The 27859-nt window shown below is 36.9% G+C and overlaps 1 protein-coding gene across 1 annotated transcript in view; it reads left to right on the top strand.

Annotated features, from left to right (window-relative positions):
- Nucleotides 1–27859, top strand: part of TMEM65 (transmembrane protein 65) — a 74983-nt gene that overhangs the window by 21428 nt on the left and 25696 nt on the right. Inside the window, exons 2-4 of the mRNA XM_064268054.1 lie at nt 17686–17730; nt 20338–20405; nt 27499–27553. Coding sequence (XP_064124124.1) covers nt 17686–17730; nt 20338–20405; nt 27499–27553 — 168 coding nt within the window. The remainder of the gene's footprint in view (nt 1–17685; nt 17731–20337; nt 20406–27498; nt 27554–27859) is intronic.

Below are 27859 nucleotides of genomic sequence, written 5' to 3'. Positions count from 1 at the left end.
TTGATTTTAGAATATTTTTAGTGCGCAGATATCCCAAACCTGAGATTGCCATTATGAAGCATGCACAGGAGGTATCATCAGCAGAGACCCCTGATAGTTTTGGTACAGTACAATCTTTACAGCATTAATGGTTTGTCAGATGTTTAATGCAAGTAGCAAAGCATCTGTTGGACAAGACTGATGGCTTATTTGAAGTGGAATGCATTAGTTATGAGTACAGTCTTTTATTTATTTATTTTATTAACTTTTATTAAGCTTCAAGTGAACGTTTACAAATCCAATCAGTCTGTCACATATAAGTATACATACATCTTACTCCGTACTCCCACCTGCTCTTCCCCTATTGAGTCAGCCCTTTCAGTCTCTCCTTTCGTGACAATTTTGCCAGCTTCCCTCTCTTTCTATCCTCCCATTCCCCCTCCAGACAAGAGCTGCCAACACACTCTCAAGTGTCCACCTGATATAATTAGCTCACTCTTCATCAGCATCTCTCTCCCACCCGCTGACCGGTCCCTTTCATGTCTGATGAGTTGTCTTCGGGGATGGTTCCTGTCCTGTGCCGACAGAAGGTCTGGGGACCATGGCCGCCGGGATTCCTCTAGTCTCAGTCAGACCATTAAGTCTGCTCTTTTTATGAGAATTTGGGGTCTGCATCCCACTGATCTCCTGTTCCCGCAGGAGTTCTCTGTTGTGCTCCCTGTCAGGGCAGTCATCGATTGTGGCCGGGCACCAACTAGTTCTTCTGGTCTCAGGGTGACGTAGGTCTCTGGTTCATGTGGCCCTTTCTGTCTCTTGGGCTCCTAGTTGTCGTGTGACCTTGGTGTTCTTCATTTTCCTTTGCTCCAGGTGGGTTGAGACCAATTGATGCATCTTAGATGGCCACTTGTTAGCCTTTAAGAGCCCAGACGCCACATTTCAAAGTGGCATGCAGAATGTTTTCATACTAGAATTATTTTGCCAATTGACATAGAAGTCCCCTCAAACCATTTTCCCCAGACCCCCGCCCCTGCTCCGCTGACCTTTGAAGCATTCATTTTATTCTGGAAACTTCTTTGCTTTTGGTCCAGTCCAACTGAGCTGACCTTCCATGTATTGAGTGCTGTCTTTCCCTTCACCCAAAGCAGTTCTTATCTACTGATTAATCAATAAAAAACCCTCTCCCTCCCTCTTTCCCTCCCTCCCTCCCCCCTTCGTAACCACAAAAGTATGTGTTCTCAGTTTTTACTGTTTCTCAAGATCTTATAATAGTGGTCTTATACAATATTTGTCCTTTTGCCTCTGACTCATTTCGCTCAGCATAATGCCTTCCAGGTTCCTCCATGTTATGAAATGTTTCACAGATTTGTCACTGTTCTTTATCGATGCGTAGTATTCCATTGTGTGAATATACCACAATTTATTTACCCATTCATCCGTTGACGGACACCTTGGTTGCTTCCAGCTTTTTGCTATTGTAAACAGAGCTGCAATAAACATGGGTGTGCATATATCTGTTTGTGTGAAGGCTCTTGTATCTCTAGGGTATATTCCGAGGAGTGGGATTTCTGGGTTGTATGGTAGTTCTATTTCTAACTGTTTAAGATAACGCCAGATAGATTTCCAAAGTGGTTGTACCATTTTACATTCCCACCAGCAGTGAATGAGAGTTCCAATCTCTCCGCAGCCTCTCCAACATTCATTATTTTGTGTTTTTTGGATTAATGCCAGCCTTGCTGGTGTGAGATGGAATCTCATCGTAGTTTTAATTTGCATTTCTCTAATGGCTAATGATCGAGAGCATTTTCTCATGTATCTGTTGGCTGCCTGAATATCTTCTTTAGTGAAATGTGTGTTCATATCCTTTGCCCACTTCTTGATTGGGTTGTTTGTCTTTTTGTGGTTGAGTTTTGACAGAATCATGTAGATTTTAGAGATCAGGCGCTGGTCTGAGATGTCATAGCTGAAAATTCTTTCCCAATCTGTAGGTGGTCTTTTTACTCTTTTGGTGAAGTCTTTAGATGAGCATAGATGTTTGATTTTTAGGAGCTCCCAGTTATCGGGTTTCTCTTCATCATTTTGGTAATGTTTTGTATTCTGTTTATGCCTTGTATTAGGGCTCCTAGGGTTGTCCCTATTTTTTCTTCCATGATCTTTATCATTTTAGTCTTTATGTTTAGGTCTTTGATCCACTTGGAGTTAGTTTTTGTGCATGGTGTGAGGTATGGGTCCTGTTTCATTCTTTTGCAAATGGATATCCAGTTATGCCAGCACCATTTGTTAAAAAGACTATCTTTTCCCCAATTAACTGACACTGGTCCTTTGTCAAATATCAGCTGCTCATACGTGGATAGATTTATATCTGGGTTCTCAATTCTGTTCCATTGGTCTATGTGCCTGTTGTTGTACCAGTACCAGGCTGTTTTGACTACCGTGGCTGTATAATAGGTTCTGAAATCAGGTAGAGTGAGGCCTCCCACTTTCTTCTTCTTTTTCAGTAATGCTTTGCTTATCCGGGGCTTCTTTCCCTTCCATATGAAATTGGTGATTTGTTTCTCTATCCCCTTAAAATACGACATTGGAATTTGGATTGGAAGTTCGTTATATGTATAGATGGCTTTTGGTAGAATAGACATTTTTACTATGTTAAGTCTTCCTATCCATGAGCAAGGTATGTTTTTCCACTTAAGTATGTCCTTTTGAATTTCTTGTAGTAGAGCTTTGTAGTTTTCTTTGTATAGGTCTTTTACATCCTTGGTAAGATTTATTCCTAAGTATTTTATCTTCTTGGGGGCTACTGTGAATGGTATTGATTTGGTTATTTCCTCTTCGGTGTTCTTTTTGTTGATGTAGAGGAATCCAAGTGATTTTTGTGTGTTTATTTTATAACCTGAGACTCTGCCAAACTCTTCTATTAGTTTCAGTAGTTTTCTGGAGGATTCCTTAGGGTTTTCTGTGTATAAGATCATGTCATCTGCAAATAGAGATAACTTTACTTCCTCCTTGCCAATCCAGATACCCTTTATTTCTTTGTCTAGCCTAATTGCCCTGGCTAGGACTTCAAGTACGATGTTGAATAAGAGCGGTGATAAAGGGCATCCTTGTCTGGTTCCCGTTCTCAAGGGAAATGCTTTCAGGTTCTCTCCATTTAGAGTGATATTGGCTGTTGGCTTTGCATAGATGCCCTTTATTATGTTGAGGAATTTTCCTTCAATTCCTATTTTGGTAAGAGTTTTTATCATAAATGGGTGTTGGACTTTGTCAAATGCCTTTTCTGCATCAATTGATAAGATCATGTGGTTTTTATCTTTTGTTTTATTTATGTGATGGATTACATTAATGGTTTTTCTGATATTAAACCAGCCTTGCATACCTGGTATAAATCCCATTTGATCATGGTGAATTATTTTTTTGATGTGTTGTTGGATTCTATTGGCTAGAATTTTGTTGAGGATTTTTGCATCTATGTTCATGAGGGATATAGGTCTGTAATTTTCTTTTTTGTAATGTCTTTACCTGGTTTTGGTATCAGGGAGATGGTGGCTTCATAGAATGAGTTGGGTAGTATTCCGTCCTTTTCTATGCTTTGAAATACCTTCAGTAGTAGTGGTGTTAACTCTTCTCTGAAAGTTTGGTAGAACTCTGCAGTGAAGCCGTCCAGGCCAGGGCTTTTTTTTGTTGGAAGTTTTTTGATTACTGTTTCAATCTCTTTTTTTGTTATGGGTCTATTTAGTTGTTCTACTTCTGAATGCGTTAGTTTAGGTAGGTGGTGTTTTTCCAAGAATTCATCCATTTCTTCTAGGTTTTCAAATTTGTTAGAGTACAATTTTTCGTACTAATCTGAAATGATTCTTTTAATTTCATTTGGTTCTGTTGTGATGTGGTCCTTCTCATTTCTTATTCGGGTTATTTGTTTCCTTTCCTGTATTTCTTTAGTCAGTCTAGCCAATGGTTTATCAATTTTGTTAATTTTTTTGAAGAACCAGCTTTTGGCTTTGTTAATTCTTTCAATTGTTTTTCTGTTCTCTAATTCATTTAGTTCAGCTCTAATTTTTATTATTTGTTTTCTTCAGGTGCCTGATGGATTCTTTTGTTGCTCACTTTCTATTTGTTCAAGTTGTAGGGACAGTTCTCTGATTTTGGCTCTTTCTTCTTTTTGTATGTATGCATTTATTGATATAAATTGGCCTCTGAGCACTGCTTTTGCTGTGTCCCAGAGGTTTTGATAGGAAGTATTTTCATTCTCGTTGCATTCTATGAATTTCCTTTTTCCCTCCTTGATGTCTTCTATAACCCAGTCTTTTTTCAGGAGCGTATTGTTCATTTTCCAAGTATTTGATTTCTTTTCCCTAGTTTTTCTGTTATTGATTTCTAGTTTTATTGCCTTGTGGTCTGAGAAGATGCTTTGTAATATTTCAATGTTTTGCACTCTGCAAAGGTTTGTTTTATGACCTAATATGTGGTCTATTCTAGAGAATGTTCCATGTGCACTAGAAAGAAAAGTATACTTTGCAGCAGTTGGGTGGAGAGTTCTGTATAAGTCAATGAGGTCAAGTTGGTTGATTGTTGTAAGTAGGTCTTCCGTGTCTCTATTGAGCTTCTTACTGGATGTCCTGTCCTTCTCCGATAGTGGTGTGATGAAGTCTCCTACTATAATTGTGGAGGTGTCTATCTCACTTTTCAATTCTGTTAAAATTTGATTTATGTATCTTGCAGCCCTGTCATTGGGTGCATAAATATTTAATATGGTTATGTCTTCCTGATCAATTGTCCCTTTTGTCATTATATAGTGTCCTTCTTTATCCTTTGTGGTGGATTTAAGTCTAAAATCTATTTTGTCAGAAATTAATATTGCTACTCCTCTTCTTTTTTGCTTATTGTTTGCTTGATATATTTTTTTCCATCCTTTGAGTTTTAGTTTCTTTGTGTCTCTAAGTCTAATGTGTGTCCCTTGTAGGCAGCATATAGATGGATCGTGTTTCTTTATCCAGTCCGTGGCTCTCTGTCTCTTCATTGGTGCATTTAGTCCATTTACATTCAGCGTAATTATAGATAAATACGTTTTTAGTGTTGTCATTTTGATGCCTTTTCATGTGTGTTGTTGGCAATTTCATTTTTCCACATACTTTTTTGTGAGTAAATTGTGAGATCCTCGTTTTCATAGTGTTTGACTTTATGTTAGTTGAGTCGTTAACGTTTTTCTTGAGTTATGGAGTTGTTATACCTTTTTGTGGTTACCTTATTATTTACCCCTATTTTTCTAAGTAAAAACCTAACTTGTATCGTTCTATATCGCCTTGTATCACTCTCCATCTGGCAGTTCAATGCCTCCTGTATTTAGTCCCTCTTTTTGATTATTGTGATCTTTTACCTATTGACTTCCATGATTCCCTGTTATGTGTATTGTTATTTTTTTTTTTTTTAATTAATCTTAATTTGTTTGTTTTTGTGATTTCCCTATTTGAGTTGATATCAGGACATTCTGTTTTGCGACCTTGTATTGTGCTGGTATCTGATATTATTGGTTCTCTGACCAAACAATATCCTTTAGTATTTCTTGTAGCTTTGGTTTGGTTTTTGCAAATTCTCTAAGCTTGTGTTTATCTGTAAATATCTTAATTTCGCCTTCATATTTCAGAGAGAGTTTTGCTGGATATATGATCCTTGGCTGGCAGTTTTTCTCCTTCAGTGCTCTGTATATGGCGTCCCATTCCCTTCTTGCCTGCATGGTTTCTGCTGAGTAGTCTGAACTTATTCTTATTGATTCTCCCTTGAAGGAAACCTTTCTTTTCTCCTTGGCTGCTTTTAAAATTTTCTGTTTATCTTTGGTTTTGGCGAGTTTGATGATAATATGTCTTGGTGTTTTTCTTTTTGGATCAATCTTAAATGGGGTTGGATGAGCATCTTGGATAGATATCCTTTCGTCTTTCATGATGTCAGGGAAGTTTTGTGTCAGGATTTCTTCAACTATTTTCTCTGTGTTTTCTGTCCCCCCTCCCTGTTCTGGGACTCCAATCACCCGCCAGTTATCCTTCTTGATAGAGTCCCACATGATTCTTAGGGTTTCTTCATTTTTTTTAATTCTTTTATCTGATTTTTTTCAGCTATGTTGGTGTTGATTCCTTGGTCCTCCAGATGTCCCAGACTGCATTCTAATTGCTCGAGTCTGCTCCTCTGACTTCCTATTGCGTTGTCTAATTCTGTGATTTTATTGTTAATCTTTTGGATTTCTACATGCTGTCTCTCTATGGATTCTTGCAACTTATTAATTTTTCCACTATGTTCTTGAATAATCTTTTTGAGTTCTTCAACAGTTTTATCAGTGTGTTCCTTGGCTTTTTCTGCAGTTTGCCTTATTTCGTTTGTGATGTCTTTAAGCATTCTGTAAATTAGTTTTTTATATTCTGTATCTGATAATTCCAGGATTGTATCTTCATTTGGGAAAGATTTTGATTCTTTTGTTTGGGGGGTTGGAGAAGCTGTCATGGTCTGCTTCTTTATGTGGTTTGATATGGACTGCTGTCTCCGAGGCATCACTGGGAAACTAGTTTTTCCAGAAAATCCACTAAAAAAAAAATGCAGTCAGATCCCTATCTGAGTTCTCCCTCTGGCTCAGGCTATTCGGATGTTAATGAAGCTGCCTGGGGAGGGTGGGGGAGGGATCAGAGAGATAGGAGAGTAGCACCTCAGAATATAGCCAGAGTTGCTTGTCTTGCTTGGAATGACTATTATATCTGAGATTCTCGCGGGGCGCGTCGCCTATGTGTGCTGTCTGTGTGGAGATTGCCCCCCGGGGGTCTAGCCCGCTGGAGTCACTGTCAGATCCTCAGCTGCCTGCCTGGGGCAGTGCACTCCCGACTCCAAAATCAGTCGCTGCCTCCGGGGGACTCCCTGTCCTGCCTACCGCGTCGCCGCACCGCCTCCGCGAACCGGCTGGGCTCCCCCCCGGGGTCAGCTCAGGAGAGCGGAGCAGCTCCCCGCGCCTGCGCCGCGACCGCGCGTCCCGGCTGGGACGCCACTCTCTGCGCTCCAAGACCTGTCACTGTCTCCCGGGGCCTTCTCCCACCGGCTGTGTCGCCACGCCGCCCGCGCGAACCAGCTGGGCCCCCTCCCGGGGTTAGTTCAGGGGGGTGGAGCTGCTCCCCGCGCCCGCTCCCCTCCTAAATCCCGGCAGGACGGCTCCCCGGCTGGGACGCTGCTCTCCCCACTGCAAGACCAGTCACTGCCTCCCGGGGACTTCTCCCACTGGCTGCGCCCCCACGCCGCCCACGGAAACCGGCTGGGCCCTCTCCCGGAATGAGTTCGGGGGCTAGGGCTAGGCCCCTTATTTGTGCCGTCTCCCGCCTGGGCTTTGCCCCAAATCGGGCGCCGAAGTCACCTGACTGGTACACTGGCTCCAGGCTCTGAAAACAATCGCTGCCTCTCCGTATTTGTTCGTTTTCCGTCTCTAAATCTGTGTTTGTTGTTCAGGGTTCGTAGATTGTTATGTATGTGATCGATTCACTTGTTTTTCCGAGTCTTTGTTGCAAGAGGGATCCGCGGTAGCGTCCACCTAGTCTGCCATCTTGGCCCCGCCTCCAGTCTTTTATTTTTTTTTGCATCAGTATTTTAGGCTGTCGACAGAATATTTGTTTTTATTATCTAACCATGACTGTGTGGCTATGATGGAATGATAATTGCATGCTTAATTAACTGAAGGATTAAATTTCTGATCATAACAAAAGATGAAACCTCAACATAAATCGTTTATATTTAAATAATGTATTTACCGACGGCACTGTGTTTTAAAAACTGTTGAGATAACCTCAGCAAGTGAGGAATGAGAAGCATCAAAGACTGAATTTCTAGGATGAATAGGAAAAAAGAACAACACTCAGGGAAGCTTTTAAAATATTACAAAAAGATACTGTATTTAAATAACTTAGTATAATGTTAACTTCTATAAACATTCAATATTTGGAAAATAATATTTTTGAGTAGTTTGACAGCCTCCATAAGTCATTTTAATGCCATTCATAAAAGTTTTTTTTAGATTCACTCTCCATACAGTTTGATATCTAACTTAGGTTGCATGGTGTGGTGGTGGTGGTGGGATTGCGTGTGTGTGTGGAGTTGGGGGAGAGAAGTAGAGAGCGAGAAGTATAGAAGTAAAAACTAAAATATCTCTACATCCCTGTTTTATTTATTTCTGATTACTATTTAACTTAGATACATTACCTAGGATGTAAACCATAAAGTATGAAAAGGGGTCAGAAATATTTTACTCAAAATTTTGAGAAGATAAGGATTTAAATACAGTTCAGTCTTTTTAGGCTGACCATATAAAGGGGGAAAACGACAACAACAAACTGTAAGAACTTCAGAGAGATATGGGCATAGTGTATGTGTGTGTGTATACATAGTTTACTGTATCTTGAGCCAGAGGGTTTTTTTAAAATATTTTTTATTGAGCTTTAAGTGAACGTTTACAAATCAAGTCAGTCTGTCACATATAAGCTTATATACACCTTACTCCGTACTCCCACTTACTCTCCCCCTAAGGAGTCAGCCCTTCCAGTCTCTCCTTTTGTGACAATTTTGCCAGTTTCTAACCCTCTCTACCCTCCTATCTCCCCTCCAGACAGGAGATGCCAACACAGTCTCAAGTGTCCACCTGATACAAGTAGCTCACTCTTCATCACCATCTCTCTCCAACCCATTGTCCAGTCCCTTCTGTGTCTGATGAGTTGTCTTCGGGAATGGTTCCTGTCCTGGGCCAACAGCAGGTTTGGGGACCATGACCGCTGGGATTCCTCTAGTCTCAGTCAGACCATTAAGTCTGGTCTTTCTATGAGAATTTGGGGTCTGCATCCCACTGATCTCCTGCTCCCTCAGGGGTTCTCTGTTGTGCTCCCTGTCAGGGCAGTCATTGGTTGTAGCCGGGCACCATCTAGTTCTTCTGATCTCAGGATGATGTAAGTCTCTGGTTCATGTGGCCCTTTCTGTCTCTTGGGCTCATAGTTGTTGTGTGACCTTGGTGTTCTTCATTCTCCTTTGATCCAGGTGGGTTGAGACCAATTGATGCATCTTAGATGGCCGCTTGTTAGCATTTAAGACCCCAGACGCCACATTTCAAAGTGGGATGCAGACTGTTTTCATAATAGTATTATTTTGCCAGTTGACTTAGAAGTCCAGAGGGGTTTTTTTAAAAACTATTTTTCAATTAACAATTAATGCCTTACTACATTAATGTGTTAATAAAGGTGGCGATTATTTGACCACCATACCCTTCCCATTATAAACCAACAAAACCAAACCCTTTGCTGCTGAGTCAATTCTGACTCATAACGACCCTACAGGATGGAGTAGAACCGCCCCATAGGGTTTCCAAGGCCGTGATCATTACAAAATCAAGTAGAATGCCACATCTTTCTCAGTAGGAACTGCTGGTAGGTTCGAACTGCTGACCTTTTGCTTAGCAGCCTAGTGCTTAACCACTGTGCCCCAAGGGCTCCTTTTCTTCTCATCTTACTGACCAGTTCCTCTCCCCAGCTGTTACACTACTGGCCTGTTACAGCCCAGGAATCGATAGTGATGGTTTTTGTTAGGTGCTATCGAGTTGATTCTAACTCATAGTGACCCTCCAAACAGCAGAACGAAACACAGCCCAGTCCTGTGCCATCCTCACAATCATTGCTATGTTTGAGCTCATCGTTGCAGCCACTGTGTCAGTCTGTCTCATTCAGGGTCTTCCTCTTTTTCGCTGACCCTCTACTTTACCAAGCATGATGTCCTTCTTCAGGAACTGGTCTCTACTGATAAGATGTCCAAAGTATGTGAGACGAAGTCTTGCCATCCTTGCTTCTAATGAGTATTTTGGCTGTACTTCTTCCAAGACAGATTTGTTTGTTCTTCTGGCAGTCCATGATGTATTCAGTATTCTTCGCCAACACCATAAGCCATTCATTGTCCAGCTTTCACATGCACATGAGGCTATTGAAAACGCCATGGCATGAGCCAGGTGCACCTTAGTTCTTAAAGTGACATCTTTGCTTTTTAACACTTTAAACAGATCTCTTGCAGCAGATTTGCCCAGTGCAAAGTGTCATCTGATTTCTTGACTGCTGCTTCAATGGGCGTTGATTATGGGTCTAAGCAAAATGAAATTCTTGACATCTTCAGTCTTGTCTTCACTTATCATGATGTTTCTTACTGGTCCAGTTATGAGGATTTTTGTTTTATTTATGTTAAGGAGTAATCAATACCGTAGGCTGTGTCTTTGATCTTCATCAATAAGTGCTTCAAGTCCTCTTAAGTTTTAGCAGGCAAGGTTGTGTTGTCTGCATATTAAGGGTTGTTAACGAGTCTTCCTCCAATCCTGATGTCCTAACTTCTTCATATAGTCCAGCTTCTCGAATTACTTGCTCACCATACAGATCGAATAGGTACAATGAAAGGATACAACCCTGACAAACACCTTTCCTGACTTTAAACCACACAGTATCCCCTTGTTCTATCTGAGCAACTACCTCTTGGTCTAAGTACACATTCCCCATGAGCACAATTTAGTGTTCTGGAATTCCCATTCTTAGCAATGTTATCCATAATTTGTTGTGATCCACAGAGTCAGATGCCTTTGCGAAGTCAATAAAATGCAGGTAAACATCTTTCTGGTATTCTCTGCTTTCAGCCAAGATCCATCTGACATAAGCAGTGAGGTCCCTGGTTCCATGTCCTCTTCTGAATCCATGTTGAATTTCTGGAAGTTTCCTGTCAATGTACTGTTGTAACTGCTTTTGAATGATCTTCAGCAAAATTTTACTTTTGTGTGATATTAATGATATTTTTCGATAATTTCTACATTCTGTTGGCTCTCCTTTCTTTGGAATGGGTACGAATATGAATGTCTTCCAGTCACTTGGCCAGGTGGCTGTTTTCCAAATTTCTTGGCATAGATGAGCAAGCACTTCCAGTGGTGCATACGTTTGTTGAAACATCTCATTTGGTATTCCGTTAATTCCTGGAGCCTTGTTTTTCACCAGTACCTTCAGTGCAGCTTGGACCTCTTCTTTCAGTACTATCGGTTCTTGATCATATGCTACCTCCTGAAATGGTTGAACGTTGGCCAATTCTTCTTGGTACAGCGACTCTGTGTATTCCTTCCATCTTCTTTTGATGCTTCCTGTGTCGTCTAATATTTTCCCTGTTGAATCCTTCAATATTGCAACTCAAGGTTGGAATTTTTTCTTCAGTTCTTTTAGCTTGAGAAATGCTGAGCATGTTCTTCCCTTTTGGTTTTCTAACTCCAGGTCTTTGCACATTTCATTGTAATACTTTGTCTTCTGGAACCGCCCTTTGAAATCTTTTGTTCATTTCTTTTACTTCATCATTTCTTCCTTTTGCATTAGCTACTATATGTTCAAGAGCAATTTTCAGAGTGTATTCTGACATCCATTTTGGTCTTTTCTTTCTTTCTTGGCTTTTTTATGACCTCTTGCTTTCTTCATGTATGATATCTTTGATGTCATTCCACAACTCATCTGGTCTTTGGTCATTAGTGTTCAGTGCATCAAATCTATTCCTGGGATAGTCTCTAAATTTAGGTGGAATATACTCAAGGTCATACTTTGGCTATCGTGGACTTGTTATAATTTGCTTCAGCTTCAGCTTGAACTTGGCATATGAGCAATTGATGGTCTGTCCCATGATCGGCCCCTTGTCTTGTTCTGACTGATAATACTGAGCTTTTCCATTGTCCCTTTCCACAGACATTGTTGATTTGATTCATGTGTGTTCCGTCTGGCAAGGTCCATGTGTATAGTCCCTGTTTATGTTGTTGAAAAAAGGTACTTACAGTGAGGAAGCTGTTGGTCTTGCAAAGTTCTATCATGCAAACTCTGGCATCTCTGTCACCAAGACCATGTTTCCAACCACCAGCCCTTCTTCTTTGTTTCCAACTTTTGCATTCCAATTGCCAGTAATTATCAATGTATCTTGATTACATGTGTAATCAATTTCAAACTGCAGAAGTTGGTAAAAATCTTGTTTCTTCATCTTTGGCACAAGTGGCTGGTACATAAATTTGAATAATAGTAATATTAGTTGGTTTTTCTCCTAGGTGTATGGATATTATCCTATCACTGACAAGCGTTGTACTTCAGAATAGATCTTGAAATTTTCTTTTTTACAATGAACACGATGCCATACCTCAATTTGTCATTCCTGACATAGTAGACTATATGATTGTCTGATTCAAAATGGCCAATACCAGTCCGTTTCAGCTCACTGATGCCTAAGGTATCAATGTTTATGCATTCTATTTCATTTTTAACAATTCCCTGTTTTCCTAGATTCATATTTTGTACATTCCACATTCCAGTTATTAATGGATGGTTGCTGCTGTTTCTCCTCATCTTGAGTTGTGCCACATCAGCAAATGAGGGTCCTGAAAACTTGACTGCATTCACATAATTAAGGTCGACTCTACTTTGAGGAGGCAGCTCTTGCCCCGTTGTATAATGAGTACCTTCCAACCTGAGGGGCTCATCTTCCGGCACTATACCAGACAATGTTCTGCTGCTATTCATAAGGTTTTGTCTGGCTAGTTCTTTTCAGAAGTAGACCACCAGGTCCCTCTTCCTAGTCTGTCTTAGTCTGGAAGATCTGTTGAAACTTGTCTACCAAGGGTGACCCTGCTGGTATTTGAAATACCTGTGGCAAAGATTCCAGTATCACAGCAACACACAAGCCAGTACAGTATGACAGACTGACAGACATGTGGTGGAGGAATCGGTTAGTTGCCTCTAAGTAAACTGGATGCCATTCTAGGTTTCGGTGAAGCCTCAGTTCACATGCTAAATTTCCCAGAAGGTTAATGAGGTGACAGTATTAGCTCTTGTAAGATTGAAGTAGAAATTTCTTTTCTCCATAATTTGCATATTGCAGGAACCACTTTTAAATGTTAAATAAAATCAGAAAATCTCACTCAGACTCTTTTATTGGTCTTAGCGAAGGCTTATATTTTTAAAATAATTAAAAAGTTCTTTGGCAGTTATTAACAAACAAACAAACAAAAACCAAACCCTTTGTCGTCGAGTTGATTCCGACTCATCGCGACCCTGTAGGACAGAGTAGAACTGCCTCATAAGGTTTCCGAGGAGTGGCAGGTGGATTCGAACTGCCGATGTTTTGGTTAGCAGCCATAGCTCTACTATGCCACTTAAAAAGATCTGTTAATTGAAATTTACTAATTTTAAAAGTTAATTTCCTTGCTATTTATAAATAATGAGTATTTTCATTTTGTAATTTTGAATGTCAGTTTTTGTAATTATATTACATAGCTGTTTTGATTTGTTTCCTTTTTAAAAATATTGTTGCACAGCTTTATAACCCCCTTTTGGTGCATGATTGGCTTTATGGTATTCTGTATCACTTGCTTAAATTACTTTGCATGTAGCATGGTTTACATTTTAAGTTTATATCTTTTAACATGTATATTTATTGTAAGTTTCACCTTACTCTTTTGAACTTTTGTTCTACTTAAAGTCTAAGCAGTTATTCATAATGGTCAGGATTATGGACGGCTGAGACCCTTAGTCCCTAAATTGCTTAAACCACTAGTTTCATCTCTTTTCTTTGCAAAAATGTCATACTTGGCCTGATTATAGTTTGTGTTGACTGGTCTACTTTCTGTATTTTCATGGGGAAGATGCTGGGGTGGGACCTGGAACAAGTATTAGGGATCAGAAACTGGGTAACTGGACATTAAATGAGTACTGAATTGCATGTACGTAAATGTTTTTGAGTTTTTCCCTTGATTTGTGATCTTCTGTTGATGTTTACATCCATGGAAAGAGACTGAACTAGGTTATCACATTCAGAATTGTCATTGCTGTGAAAATTAATAGACAACAGACTAGGAAACAAGACTGCTCTTTGTTTTTCAAATTTTCTTTCTTTGCAAGTTTGGACTTACACTTTGTAAAACCAAAACCCACTGCTGTTGAGTTGATTCCGACTCATAGCAGCCCTATAGGACAGAGTAGAACTGTCCCATAGAGTTTCCAAGGAGTGCCTGGAGGATTCGAGCTGCTGACCTCTCTTGGGTAATAGCCGTAGCACTTAACCACTATGCCACCAGGGTTTCCTATACCTTGTAAAGTACAGTTAAATTGAATGGAATGTTCAAAAATGAACATAACAAGTTATAGTTAATATTTTATAAAAAATAATTTTTTTTAAGGGAAGTGAAGAAAACAGATACAAGTTAAATTTTATAATAAACTTCTCAAACCTGTCCTACCTATTTGTTGTGTTGGAATCTTGTTGTCAGTCAATATAACTTGTCAGTTGATTGTGTTTTTTCTTCTTCAAATGTTTTAATAGAATTCACCAGTGAAATCATCTGGGCCTGGAAGTGTGTGTGTGTGAAGGTGTTTGGTAACAATTTCAATTTTGTTAATAGGTAGAGATATTCAGATATTTTGCTTCATCTTATGTCAGTTTTAGTAAGTTGCATTTTTCAAGGAATTAGTCTGTTTCATTTAATTTGTTGGCATAAAATTATTCATAATATTCTCTTATTTTTTAATGGATATAGGATCTGTAGTAATGTCTCCTCTTTCATTCCTGATATTAGTAATTTGTGTCTTTTCTCTCATTCTTAATTAATCTAAAAACGATTAGTCTAGCTAGTGGCTTACTGATTTTGTTGATTTTTTTTTTCCCAAAGAAATTACGTTTAGTTGCCCTGCATGTTGTCGACTAGAGCCTATGCTCAGGTTAAAAACTGCCAAAAATAGGCAACTCAGTGCCATTCCACCCTTCTAAGTATTGATTCTGCTTCAGAATCAACGTACTTTTTGGTCATTGTCAGTGCTCTCATAGACTGCAATATATATACATATATACATCCATCTGTACATGCACGTACATACGCATGTATATATGTGTATGTGTACACATATGCATGTACATATCTGTATTGTAGTTTATGATTGTTATCAGGAGGATTGGTCTGATAGGAGGTTACTCAGCCAGTATTAGAAGTAGAATCAGCATTTGTTTTTAAAGCAAAAGCAAAGAGATTTAACTATTTTTTAAAGCTAAAAAAGATTGGCAAATGTGTGTGGTGAAGTACAGTCTTGATGGATAACTCATTACCGTCAGCCCTCCATATCCACGGGATCCACTTCCTCGGAGTCAGCCAACTGCAGATCAAAAATATTCAGGGGGAGGGGATGGGGAGGAAAAAGAAAGTTCCAAAAAGCAAAACTTGAATTTGTTGCACACTGAGCACTATGCTGAATCCACGTGAGTGAAATGATATGTAGGTATACCCTTCTGTGTCCTCCCACCATTTCATAGATCTTCAGTCTCTCTGTGTAGATGGCTCAAAAATTGAGTTCTATTGTATTTTACCTCTAATATTTTTATTTCTGGTATGTGTTTTGTTTTGGTTCAGTTATTATAATAAAGAAGATAATATACAGTGTCAGTCTTCAAAATTATCACTTTATGATTTTAAAAAATTTTGATGGTTACTTTCCAATAAACTTTCTGCTTCCTAGGAAATGTTACTTTCATGATTCTTGTTATTCCTTAAGTTCTTTTTGAAGCAGGAGCCAGAATCTATGCTTTCATTTTATTTTCGTCTCTGAGCCAGTGGTTTTTCACCCTGTTCTCTCTATTACTCTCTCTCTCCTTCCCTTTCTCTCTCGTCCTCCGAATTTATTACCTTTAGTTGGTAATAGGAAAGAAAGATTAAGACTACTGATTACATTATTTGAATTTTTCTCTTTAGTACTACATATTGTCTGTTTACCTGGCCCTTATTCTTCCTTCTTAGGAATTGTGGAATATTTTTAATATTTTCATAAATGTGTAGGGAGTTCGAAGAAATAAAAGCAAGGACTTTTTATACTCTCCTTCTATTGGGAAAGTCCTGCTTTTGAATTTTTAGGTATTTCAAGATGTTCCAGTCACCTGACAAGGACTTATCATAGTGTCAGAACCATAGCGATGACAAAGAGTAATGCAGCTAACAGACAGTGCTGGTTTGTAACTGCTTTTGCATGCTTACTTTACCAGAAAACTCTGTGTAGTACAGTGGTAACCTATGTTCCTTGTTTAAAATTTTGGAAGACCATTTGCATGCTTTCAAAGTAGATTTTGATAGTGCTAGTTAAACAATGGAGAATATACTATTTTAATCAGATGTGGAATTATGCGATGACTAGTCGCTATGAGTCAGAATTGACTCGACGGCAGTGGGTTTTTTGGGTAGTCTTAATTTCTTAATTCTTCTAAAAAAGAAAAAAAGCTTAAACTTCCATTCTTAGAGCTTTCAAAATATGATAGTTGATTAAACTACTTCTTATTGTAGAGCCTTTATGATACTATGCTTTTTAAGTAAAATTTCAGTCATGAATACAGACCATACTCCTTTTTTATAAAGCTTATCTTTAGAGGTTTATTTGCTGTTTTTTTAAACCTAAATTCCTTAGTTTTTGTGTTGTTATAAATTATAAATAATTGTTTTAGAAAATGTATATCTCATAAGTTTTGCTGGGCGATCTAGTTGTACTAAATCTGTAAAGTAGAATGATCCACAGTGTCATTTCTTCTCTCTATGTTATCAATTCATTCCGTTGGATTGGTTGAGGGTAAAGAAAGTAGAATTCCCTACCATTTTACCATCGTTTACTCTTGAATTTGTACAAATGATGGGATAGTTATTGTTATGAGATTAAAAAAAAATTTTTTTTAATAGTGCTATTTTGTAGTAATTGTTATGTTTTTAGATATGATAGCACTTAAAAATATTTTGATTTATTTTGGAAAAACTGTAATTATGATGTGTGTAAATAGTATGTTTTATGTTGTTACTTGTGATTTTAAATAGCATCCAACTTTTTTTTTAATTGTAAAAAAAAAAAAATTCTTTACTCTCTATGAGCCAGTAGTATAGGTTCCAAAAATGGAAAATACTCAGTGTATTATCAAGGGAGATTCTGTAAGGAACGGAAGCCCTAGTGGCCTAGTGGTTAAGAGAACTATGGCTGCAAACCAAAAAGTTGGCAGTTCGAATCCACCAGGCACTTAGAAACCGTAGGGGACAGTTCTACTCTGTCCTGTAGGGTTGCTATGAGTTGGGACTGACTCGATGGCAACGGGTTTGGTTTTTTTTTTTGGTTTATTTGAGGAACAGAACATAATCCAAGGGGAAGTCATTGTTGTAGTAAGTTGCTTTAAAAGTATTTTCCTATTTTTAAAGGGTATCTAGGTCTATTTGAATATGTATTTTTTTAACCTGCTATCTATGTTGCTTGTTTATAGATATATATTTTTTAAGCCATCTAGGTTTGCCATCTTAAAGAAGAGTAGCTAGTTTTCTGATGATGTTATTTCTAGTGTTTCTTTACTGTAATTAATACATACAGTCTCCTTATATAGATGCAAGGACTTAAAAAATGACTTAGGGCCAAAGGGTCCAAGGTAAGCTTGTAATTGAAGCTCAGTTTTGCTTCTAGCCTTGTAATTTAACGTATACCAATTAATATTTTCTGTATGGATGACCTTGGCCCATTAACCTAAAGATAATCTATGTGTATAAAACTCTGATGTTCTCCTCCTCTGTAAATCTGCTGGTATTTTTTTCATTGTAATACAGAAGAATCGTGCAATAGTAACTAATTCTTGCCCCATACCCTTTTTTTTTTTTCCTTTTAGAAAAGTTGGAAGCTCCACCACCCACCCCAGGACAGCTGAGATATGGTAATGGTTCTAAAATTTTAAAATATTTGTTCAACTGTCTCTTGGATTTGAAATAACTTGTGACATTCATCAGTAGTACGGAAGAGTCAATTAAAGCTCCCCAGATATGTGGATTACCCTATTTATTTTGCTTAGGAACAAAGTTTATAAACTTGGTTTAAAAAATATCATAACATTATGGAATATTTAATATCTTTAAAAAATCTAATACTGTTAAAATATTATTACCGTCTAGAAATATCCAGAAATACAATTATACTTATGAAGAGATTTTCTTAATTTCCATGATAAAGGCTATATTTAGTTTTGTTTTTAAGTTGGGTCACTATAGAGCTAGAATTTTTAGACTCAAGGCTAGCTGAAACTGTTCTCTGGTGGAGAAAATACTTCCGGCTGTTTGTGTGTGGTAATGAAGACAGTGAAGTTTATTTCAAACCACCAAGCAGAAGAAACCTTACAGTGCTGCTTGTGTGCTTTTTTTACTCTAGTAGGATAGGAAAAAGTATTCAAGGCTAACACTGAAATAACATAAAACAGTTTGGAATTTTATCATAAAGACAGAGGAAAAAGAACATTATTTAACTACAGTTAACTTGAGTAGGTTGTAAATTAAATACTAAACGTGATTTGTTAGCAACAGCTGAGTTATAGTGTCTTTTTGTTTTCTTAACATGTCAGTTGAACTTGTTGAAAAAAATTTTTTTTCCTGTTGGGTTAAAAATAAAGTTTTATTCATGAGACATATTTGTCCAGGTCTGAGCATTAAAAACATGACGTATTTTGTAGTTCAATGTGATTATTGTAGCAATGTGCCTTGCTTTCACCGACCAAATTTTTACTAGGGTAGCAATTAGTCTCATCTTAATTTAATGGCCTTAACAATGTATTTTAAGATATGTGTAACCGGTCAATCTTAGATACCATCAAATGAATCCAGAACTGCTAAGCAGTCTCAAAATTTTCATAGTTACTTTGCAATATTTATGTTTCAAAGGTGATTGAGAAAGTTATTTGGGAAACTTGTCTCCTGAGACATATTTAAGTAGCTTTCTCTTCACTGCAAGTGTTTCATTTAGTAAATTAAAAAAAAAACTTTTTTTTTTTGTTATACTCTTTTGACCTGTAAAATTAAGTTTTTGTTCTTGAGAATTGGGATTGTATTATGTTTTGGAAGCTGTTTATAAAATTTTGAATGTCTAACAGTTAAGCAAATAGACTCAGGTAAAAAATCAAAGAACTAAAGCTAGGTCCTTTAATTGAAAGATTTCATTTAATTAATTACTATTCGATTTCTATCATCACCAATTTTTAAAATACTATTTTTTTATAATTAAAAAGATGCTGCTTTTTAGCTTGGACATTCTTAATAACAAAAAGAAATCTGAAATGATCTAGGATATATACTATTTTCCCTTGATTTTAATCTTTTGATAGTGCTTGTAGGTAGAAATGTCTTTTTATTGCTTGAATTTTGCCTTCTATGGCTGGTGCAGAACTCACCATAGTAATACCAAACTTTTGTAACTTCTGGATTATATTTTTCTGTGGATTTACCTGCATTAAAAGAAAAAAGACTCTGATGTTACTGAACCAGTTGGTTCAAAGGGACTTTTTTTTTTTGGATGTAGTGTAAAACTCAGAATTTTTATGTTTATCTAAAAAAAAGTCCTTAGTTGCACTAATGTTGACTGTACCTTGGCAAGTTTATAAATTAGTTAGAATAAAGTCTTTTAACTATCCCCAGCTTTTAATCTGTTTCACAGTATGCCTTCAGTTCCCTCAATCTGGGATTCTCTTCCTTTCCAGGTTAGTAGTCCTCAACTTAATATTTATTGAGCATCTACTGTGCACTAGGTATTCTGCAATGTGCTGAAGATGCAAATATGGAAAAAAAAATAGGTATTAGTCCTTCCTAGTTACATATCTAATATCATTTCAGGTCATTCAGATATATACCAGGTAGATAAGCTAAGGTATACATTTGGTAGGAATGGGCCAATTTACATATTTTATTTTAATCAGTTATTGTTTCTTTATAGTTTGAGAAAGCATTTATGGATAATGATGTTAGGAAGGAAAAAAGATGGCCCGTAGATAAGATAATCACAGTTTTCTAATGTTTGTTAAAAAAGTTGGTTAATGAGTAAAAGTGACCAGATAGCTTCCCTGAAATTTGATTCAGGGGTTATTTCATTATTTCTAATGCCGATAGCAATTTTATATTACCAGTCCTTAGGAGTGAGAGAAACAGGTTGCTGTAAGTAGCAAATAAATAGGTAAAACATGGCACTTAACATGTATTTACTAATTTGTTCTGCCATTAATTGTTTATTTGTGTGTGTGTGTGTGGCCGGTAAGAAAACACAAAAGCTCAACACAAGTATTTTTACATATTATATGTTCTCCCCCCTCACCGCATAGCTTCTACCAAGTAGCTGAACTTACACCACTAGCAGGATCTTTTGGCTATGGGGAATGCAAAACAAATTCCAAAGATTATCAAACCTATTTAGGAGACCATAATCATATGGGTTGTTGTTGTTGTTGTTGTTATTCTAAAGTTACAGAAGTCTTAAAATGTATTTTTCTGTTTTTGATGTTTTTCAGTATTCATCCACAATGCGATACCTTTCGTAGGGTTTGGCTTTTTGGATAATGCAATTATGATTGTTGCAGTAAGTTCTTTTCTCACTTCTTCTGTTCTGAGTTAATGAAGAAATTAATGTGGTCACAACTTTCCTAATAATGTGCACATTGTAGCTATAAAGTTTAACACCATAATGAACAGGGCTAATTTTTACTGTATTTCCTATTAATTAGGCTAAATTTTGAGGCATCATATATATTAATCATTAAGTCTTTTGGAAAAGCATTTAGTCTATCATAAAAACATATTTATTGCATCCATATTATCCTGTTCTAGTTTTAACATTTTTTAAAGAAAAAAAGTATGTAAAATTTTTCTGACATTTAATTAATTGTATAGGCAATTAAATCTTATCACGTATGTAGATTTTTCTATTATTTTCTTGTTCAATTTTCCCATGCAATATGTTTTAAAGGGTGTTTCCATACACAGTCTAGCCATTTAACCCAAAGGTGTTTTAAGTTTCAATTCAGAACATTGTGAACATATCCGCCTTCTACCTTTGCTCAATGGTAGTGTTAAAAAAATGATTCTTCTCTCCCATAGTCATGTTAAAGATATTCCTTAAAAGTGTTGTTTAGTGTTTATTCTCATGAATGGCGGACTTACCTTTCTCACTGTTACATAGCACCTTTTGTTAATGGATACCAATATTGGGTCCAGATTCTAAAGTCAGAAATAGGTCCATGAATAAAGTGCAAGTCTCCTAAAACTTCCCAGTACTCTATCCACTTCTCTCTTAAAAACTAAAAAACCAAACCCAGTGCCGTCGAGTTGATTCCAACTCATAGCAACTCTATAGGACAGAGTAGAACTGCCCCATAGAGTTTCCAAGGAGCGCCTGGTGGATTCGAACTGCCAACCTTTTGGTTAGCAGCCGTAGCACTTAACCACTACACCACCAGGGTTTCCACTTCTCTCTTATTTTGTCCAAATAAAATGAATTGATCATAGTCAGTTAAGAAGACAATGATCAACTTACCGTACATATTTTTAAAATATTTTATATGAGGTCTTTCCTTTCAAATATTAGCAATAAGTGGATTGAAGGTCTATTACTTATGTTGTGGGAGGGAGAAAGAAATATCAATGACTTATTTCTGGACACTAAGATAAAAAAAAAAAAAGGACTCGATAATTTCTGCATTCTATTGGATCACCTTTCTTTGGAATGGGCACAGATGTGGATCTCTTCCATTTGGCTGGCCAGCTAGGTGTCTTCCAAATTTCTTGGCATGGACGAGTGAGTGCTTCCTGCCTTGAATCTGTTTGTTGAAACATCATAATTGGTATTCAGTCAATTCCTGGAGCTTTGTTTTTCACGAATGCCTTCAGTGCAGCTTGGACTTCTTCCTTCAGTACCATCGGTTCTTGATCATATGCTACCTCCTGAAATGGTTAAAAAACGACTAATTTTTTTTGGTGAAATGACTCTGTGTATTCTTTCTATCTTCTTTTGATGCTTCCTGCATCATTCAATATTTTGCCCTTAAAATCCTTCAGAATTGCACTTGAGTTTTGAATTTTTTCTTCAGCTCTTTCAGCTTGGGAAGTGCTGAGTATGTTCTTCTTTTCTGGTTTTCTGACTCTGGGTCTTTGCACATTTCATTAATAATACTTTGTCTTCTTGACCTGCCCTTTGAAATCTTCTGTTAGCTCTTTTGCTCCATCATTTCTTCCGTTCGCTTTAGCAGCTCTGTGTTCAAGAGCAAGTTTCAGAGTCTCTTCTGACATCCATTTTGGTCTTTTCTTTCTTTCCTCTCTTTTTAATGACCTTTTGCTTTCTTCATCTATAATGTCCTTGACGTCATCCCACAACTCATGTGGCCTTTGATCATTAGTGTTCAGTGCGTCAAATGTGTTTTTGCGATGGTCACTAAATTCATGTGGGATATACTCAAGGTCGTACCTTGGCTCTCATGGACTTGTTTTAATTTTCTTCAGCTTCACCTTGAACTTACATATGAGCAATGAACAGTCTGTTCTGCAGTCATCCCCTGGCCTTGTTCTGACTGATGATATTGAGCTTTTTCTTTGTCTCTTTCCGCAGATGTAGTCAATTTGATTCCTATGTAGTCCATCTGGTAAGGTCCATGCGTATAGTCGCCATTTATGTTGTTGAAAAAAGGTATTTGCAATGAAAAAGTCATTGGTCTTGCCAAATTCTATCATGCAATATCCAACATTGTTTCTGTCACCAAGGCTATATTTTCCAGCTACTGATTTGTCTTGTTTCCAACTTTCACATTCCAATCACCAGTAATTATCAGTGCATCTTGATTATGTGTTTGATCAATTTTAGACTGCAGAAATTGGTAAGAATCTTCAATTTCCTCTTCTTTAGCGACAGTGGTTGGTGCGTAAATTTGAGTAACTGGTATTAACTCATCTTCTTTGTAGGATATTATTCCATCACTAGCATTGTACTTCAAGATAGATCTTGAAATGTTCTTTTTGATGATGAATGCAATGCCATTCTTCTTCACTTTGTCATTCCCGGCGTAGTAGACCATATGATTGTGTGATTCAAAGTGGCCAATACCAGTCCATTTCTCCGTTTCAGCCCACTTATGCCTAGGATATTGATCTTTATGTGATATGTTATCAGGAGGGATCAATCCCTGAAGAAAGACATTATGCTTGGTAGGGTAGGGGGTCAGCGAAAAAGAAGAAAAAGAGATAGACTGATGCAGTGGCTGCAATGATCAGGTCAAACATAGCAATACTGTGAGGATGGCACAGGACCAGGCAGTGTTTCATTCTTTTGTACGCAGGATGGCTGTGAGTCAGAACCGACTCGAGGGCACCTAGCAACAACAGCAAGATAGGACTGCTCTCAGGTGGGGTTTTTATTTACACTTGTTTGAAAAAATCAAAGTGCTTCATAACTAGAAACTCCTCTGAGTTAGATTGTTGTCACTACTAAGCTTCACTGACTCTAACTTAAAAAATTTTATAAACGATACCTATAGTGTAAGAGACTGCTCAGTTTAAAAAAAATAGAATTACATTATTATAGCTATCTTAGAATTGTTGAGTGTTGGAGAAATACATAGGAGAGACATGGGTTTTTTGGTGTTTGGGGGGTTACATGTACTATAAAAAACAACAAACCCATTGCTATCAAGTTGATTCTGACTCATAGCGACTCTATAGGACAGAGTAGAACTGCCCCACAGGGTTTCCAAGGAATGGCTGGTGGATTCAAACTGCCAACCCTTTTGGTTAGCAGTTGTAGCTCTTAACCACTTTGCCACCAGAGCTTATAGATGGATGTAAACGGAGGATTTGGTTTCAAAAGAGGAATAGAAAAAATGTAATTTATATTATATAAATGATAAAATTTGCTTGAAAGTACCTAAAGTTGGTTCATTGAAGAACAGTTTTGTTTGCTAGACTGTCTTAACGTTATCTCTAGGTAGATGGGGATCAGACATCCAGAAAGTTGAGCCATTTGCCTAGTTGAGGAAAGTAGAGGGTTCTTATAGCAGGAAGGGATCCTGCTACATAAACAATCCCAGAAACTATTGTAGTGTGTACACAACTCGAAGGTGATAAGCACCTGATGGAGAATTCTTTGGTAAAGCAGTCTAGCCAGACCGGATTTCTAAAGTTAGCCACAGACTAAATGAGCATCTGCAAAATCTACTTTCAAAATGCTGGTTTTTTGACTGATGATAGCATTTCTTTCTATAGAAGAGTCAAATTGGCCAGTTTATTTATCTGTGAATGTGATGAACTTATTTGACTGTTTAGACCCACACTGCCCTATCTAGAACTACTAAAACCTGAGTTAGCTAGGTTATTTCAATAGTTAATGTAAATCAAATCGAATTGTAATAAAAACTCCATTATCATGAATAGGTAATTTATGACTCCTAAGTCCTGATGTGTTTTTGAACAGATTGTCTCAATTAAAACCTCTCTGTGGCAGATATTTTTTGAATTTTACATGATTTCATCTAACATTTAAGATTCTCCTTATTGACAGTCAGTACCCATACTATCATCTTAATAGCCAATTTTTTTTTTTTTTCCCCTAACTCTCAGTTGGACAGACCTTAAATATTCAAATACCGGAACAGTGTCCCAGCTACAGGAAGTGTTGAGATGATGTTATTTTGCTTAGAGAGGGTTGCAGAAAGATTCCGAAGAGAGATCATAACTGAGAAACTGCTTAGCTTCTTAGATCCTGAATAAGGCCTTTACAGAATGGTCTAATCATTTCTTTGAAATAAATACCTAAACTAGCAGGTCTGTGTTTAAATACAGATACCAAAAACAAGCAAACCGCCACCAACAACAAAATAAAACTAACCTTCCTCCTCCACGTACACGCACATCGTAAAGTCAGGCTATTGTAATGTTGTTCACTGTTTTGCATTTTCCATGCCTGTGCCACATCAATAGTGTAACTGACGGTGGACTGTTTTTTATAGACCCAAAATAGTTGACTCCAAATTAGTAATACTTAAAAAAAAAAAAAATTTTTTTTTTTTTTTATTATTATTCTAGAATACATTGAAATTCAGTTTCGGTGGCTTTTCACCAGCCTTTATTTACATAATACTGAAATGTTGTAAACCACTGACTTCAATACCTGATTAAAAGTAATAGGTGTAGCAAAAATATCTTGTGATAATTGCAGACTAATTCAGAGACAGTGCAGTTTTCCAGAGAAGCTTGTAATAGACTGCTGAGACTAAAATGCATAAACAGTATAACTCTAGAATATAGAAAAAGGAAATAAGTGATCATTGTTATCATAAGAATGTTTTTCACCTTGTTATCTTTTTTTATGTATGTGGTAAATATATATATATGTACACACACCAAGACATTTGCCACTTCAACACCTTTTTATCGTTTTAAAATACTGATTGCCTCCTAACGTTATGGGACAGCTCTGACTGTCTTAGGACAGTAAGTGAAGGAGATAGATTCTTGACTCTTCTATTTTTTTTATTTTTTAAGATAACTTGATATTTTCCTCCTTCTAGTTAGGTGTAGTCTTCTGGGTGCTACCCTGGTTGTAATCATAAAAACAAATTCCTGCACAGCTTCTTGTAATAGATTTGACCTCTGTGTTAGCTGCTGTTTGTACTAAGTTTTGATTTCATAACTTGTTATTACTTTTTGATATTATCAAATTACTTTTTATAACTGAGATTTCTGTGGGTTTTTCTTTTTCCTTACAGTTTCATTAGGATAGAATTTACTAGACCTTTGAAATAGGCCAATTACATTAAGGTGCTAAGCTACGTATGACCTTAAGACAACTAGTATTCTATTTATTTATAACTTCTACCTCATCTTCTAACATAAAATTTGATGTAACTAAGGGAGCCCTGACGGCACGGTGGTTAAGAGCTCTGCTGCTAATCAAAAGGTCGGCAGTTCAAATCCACTAGCTGCTTCTTCGAAACCCATGGGGCAGTTCTACTCTGTCCTCTAGGGTCGCTGTGAGTCGAAACTGACTGGATGGCGTCTAACAGCAACAACAACAACAAGGGAGATAAAGAAGTAGATAGTCTTTTGCCCTCACACTCTGACTGTGTAAGGCTTTTCTTGCTGTTAGGAGAAATTTCAAGCTTCTTAAACTCAACCAAATGATTAAGCACTTAAATACTTTTTATATATGTGTATTGCAAAACAGATTCTTTTTGGGTCATTCCCAGCGATTCACTGCCATTGAAGAGGATGTATTTATTTTAATGGAGCCCTGGTGGCTCAGTGGTTAAGTTTTCAGCTGCTAACCAAAAGATTGGCAGTTCGAATCCATCAGCTGTTCCCTGGAAACTCTGTGGGGCAGTTCTACTCTGTCCTATAAGGTTGCTATGAGTTGGAATGAACTCAATGACAGTGAGTTTTTTTTTTTTAATTTATTTTAATATGCTGTAGCTGTCATGTACCTCTCTTCTCTGTGAGTACTCCAGTTCTTTTGCATTCATATATGAAGTTACACATCCTCCGTCTTTTTTCTCTGTGCCTGTTTTTTTTTTTTTTCCTTCTGTTTTCTTTTTTCCTCTTCAGAAATCTGTTTCTTTGGGTAGTTTCACATCCTTGTAATTTTAAGAGCCTGGGAGACTTCTGTGCGTCAGTTGTTTGGTCTGTATTCAATAGGAATTGTATCACAAAGGAGTGGAACCAGAAGTCCTAGGGAAGAGAATAGTGAATAAAACTGAACTTGGCTGCTTCTGTTGTGTAAAGAATTGATGGACAGTAAATATTTCCTCCACAAATATCAATTGTGATTTTTAAATTTTCTAGAAATTTTAAGCATCAGTGTTCAAAAGAGCTCTTGAAAATTGTCTACTGTTGGGTAGCATTGCCCAAGGGTTAGAACTGGGTTTGACTAGTACACTGTAGAATTTATTCTTTATTCTATTTAATAATCCATTAGACTAGAATAGCATAATCTCTTACCTCACTTGTATCCTCTTTAATGTGGAAGCAAGAATATTAACCCCTCTTTTCTTCAGAGAAATGGCGATATAGATGTAGAATGTCTGAAACTATCTCAAATAAAATAAATTCAGTGGAAATAAAATGGAGCCTCATTTTTACTATAAATCTATTGTACTAAATACTGTTGCTGCTTATAAATGAATTATATAGCCTCACTACTTAATGGAGAACTAAGTATTATAAGAATAATTTAAGAAGTCTATGATTTTTTGGGTCCCTAGAAATTGGTTTAGTTAGTCTTTTTAATAGAATAAATAGTATAGATGTATCATTCACAATTTAAAATTATATGAGTTAATCCTTGTGTTCAAGAGCTTTAAGGCATCTTTCTCTGATAGAAAAATATACATTCTAGATTCTTAATGATGAGTTATATTGCTATTTTTTATAGCAATATAAGTAATATAAATGTGTTGCTATTTTTTAATGAAAGTCTGCTTTTAGGAATAAAATAGTGTTGATATTATTTCTGCATGAATGCATATATTTAATAATTAAGTGCATTACTGTAATGTTTGCAAGTTTTGTGTATATAATTTTGCTGCAATAACACATTGGTTTAACTTTTACCTGTTTTTGTTATTGTTTGTTATTATTTTATAGTCACTTCAGCTTTAACTTTTAAGATTAATTTCTTTGTAATCATTTTTCAGGGAACCCAAATTGAGATGTCTATTGGAATTATTTTGGGAATTTCAACTATGGCAGGTATTTAATAATAGTAATGTTATTCTCTTGACTATATATTTATAAAATATTTCAGTAGGTTAGGTTTAGAAGAGAATAATTTTTTGAATAGGTTTACTCATTGAGATGTCTGTTAGTTTATCTCCTTAATACTGTTCTTCCTCTTAATTTTGTGTTTGTAGCACTTTTTTTCTGAGAAACTTTAGGTACTTTTCTTTGTTAATGGGTAACAATACTCTGCTACATTGACTATATTAAAACAAATGTTTCTCTTAATTAAGTATGCTACCCCCAAAACCTCTCTATTAAATTATCTTTCAGTTTGGT

Source organism: Loxodonta africana, chromosome 14 (genome assembly GCF_030014295.1).
Source record: "Loxodonta africana isolate mLoxAfr1 chromosome 14, mLoxAfr1.hap2, whole genome shotgun sequence".
Classification (NCBI taxonomy): Eukaryota; Metazoa; Chordata; class Mammalia; order Proboscidea; family Elephantidae; genus Loxodonta; species Loxodonta africana.
Note: the sequence above shows the minus strand (reverse complement) of the source record. Positions and strands in the feature narration are given on the sequence as shown.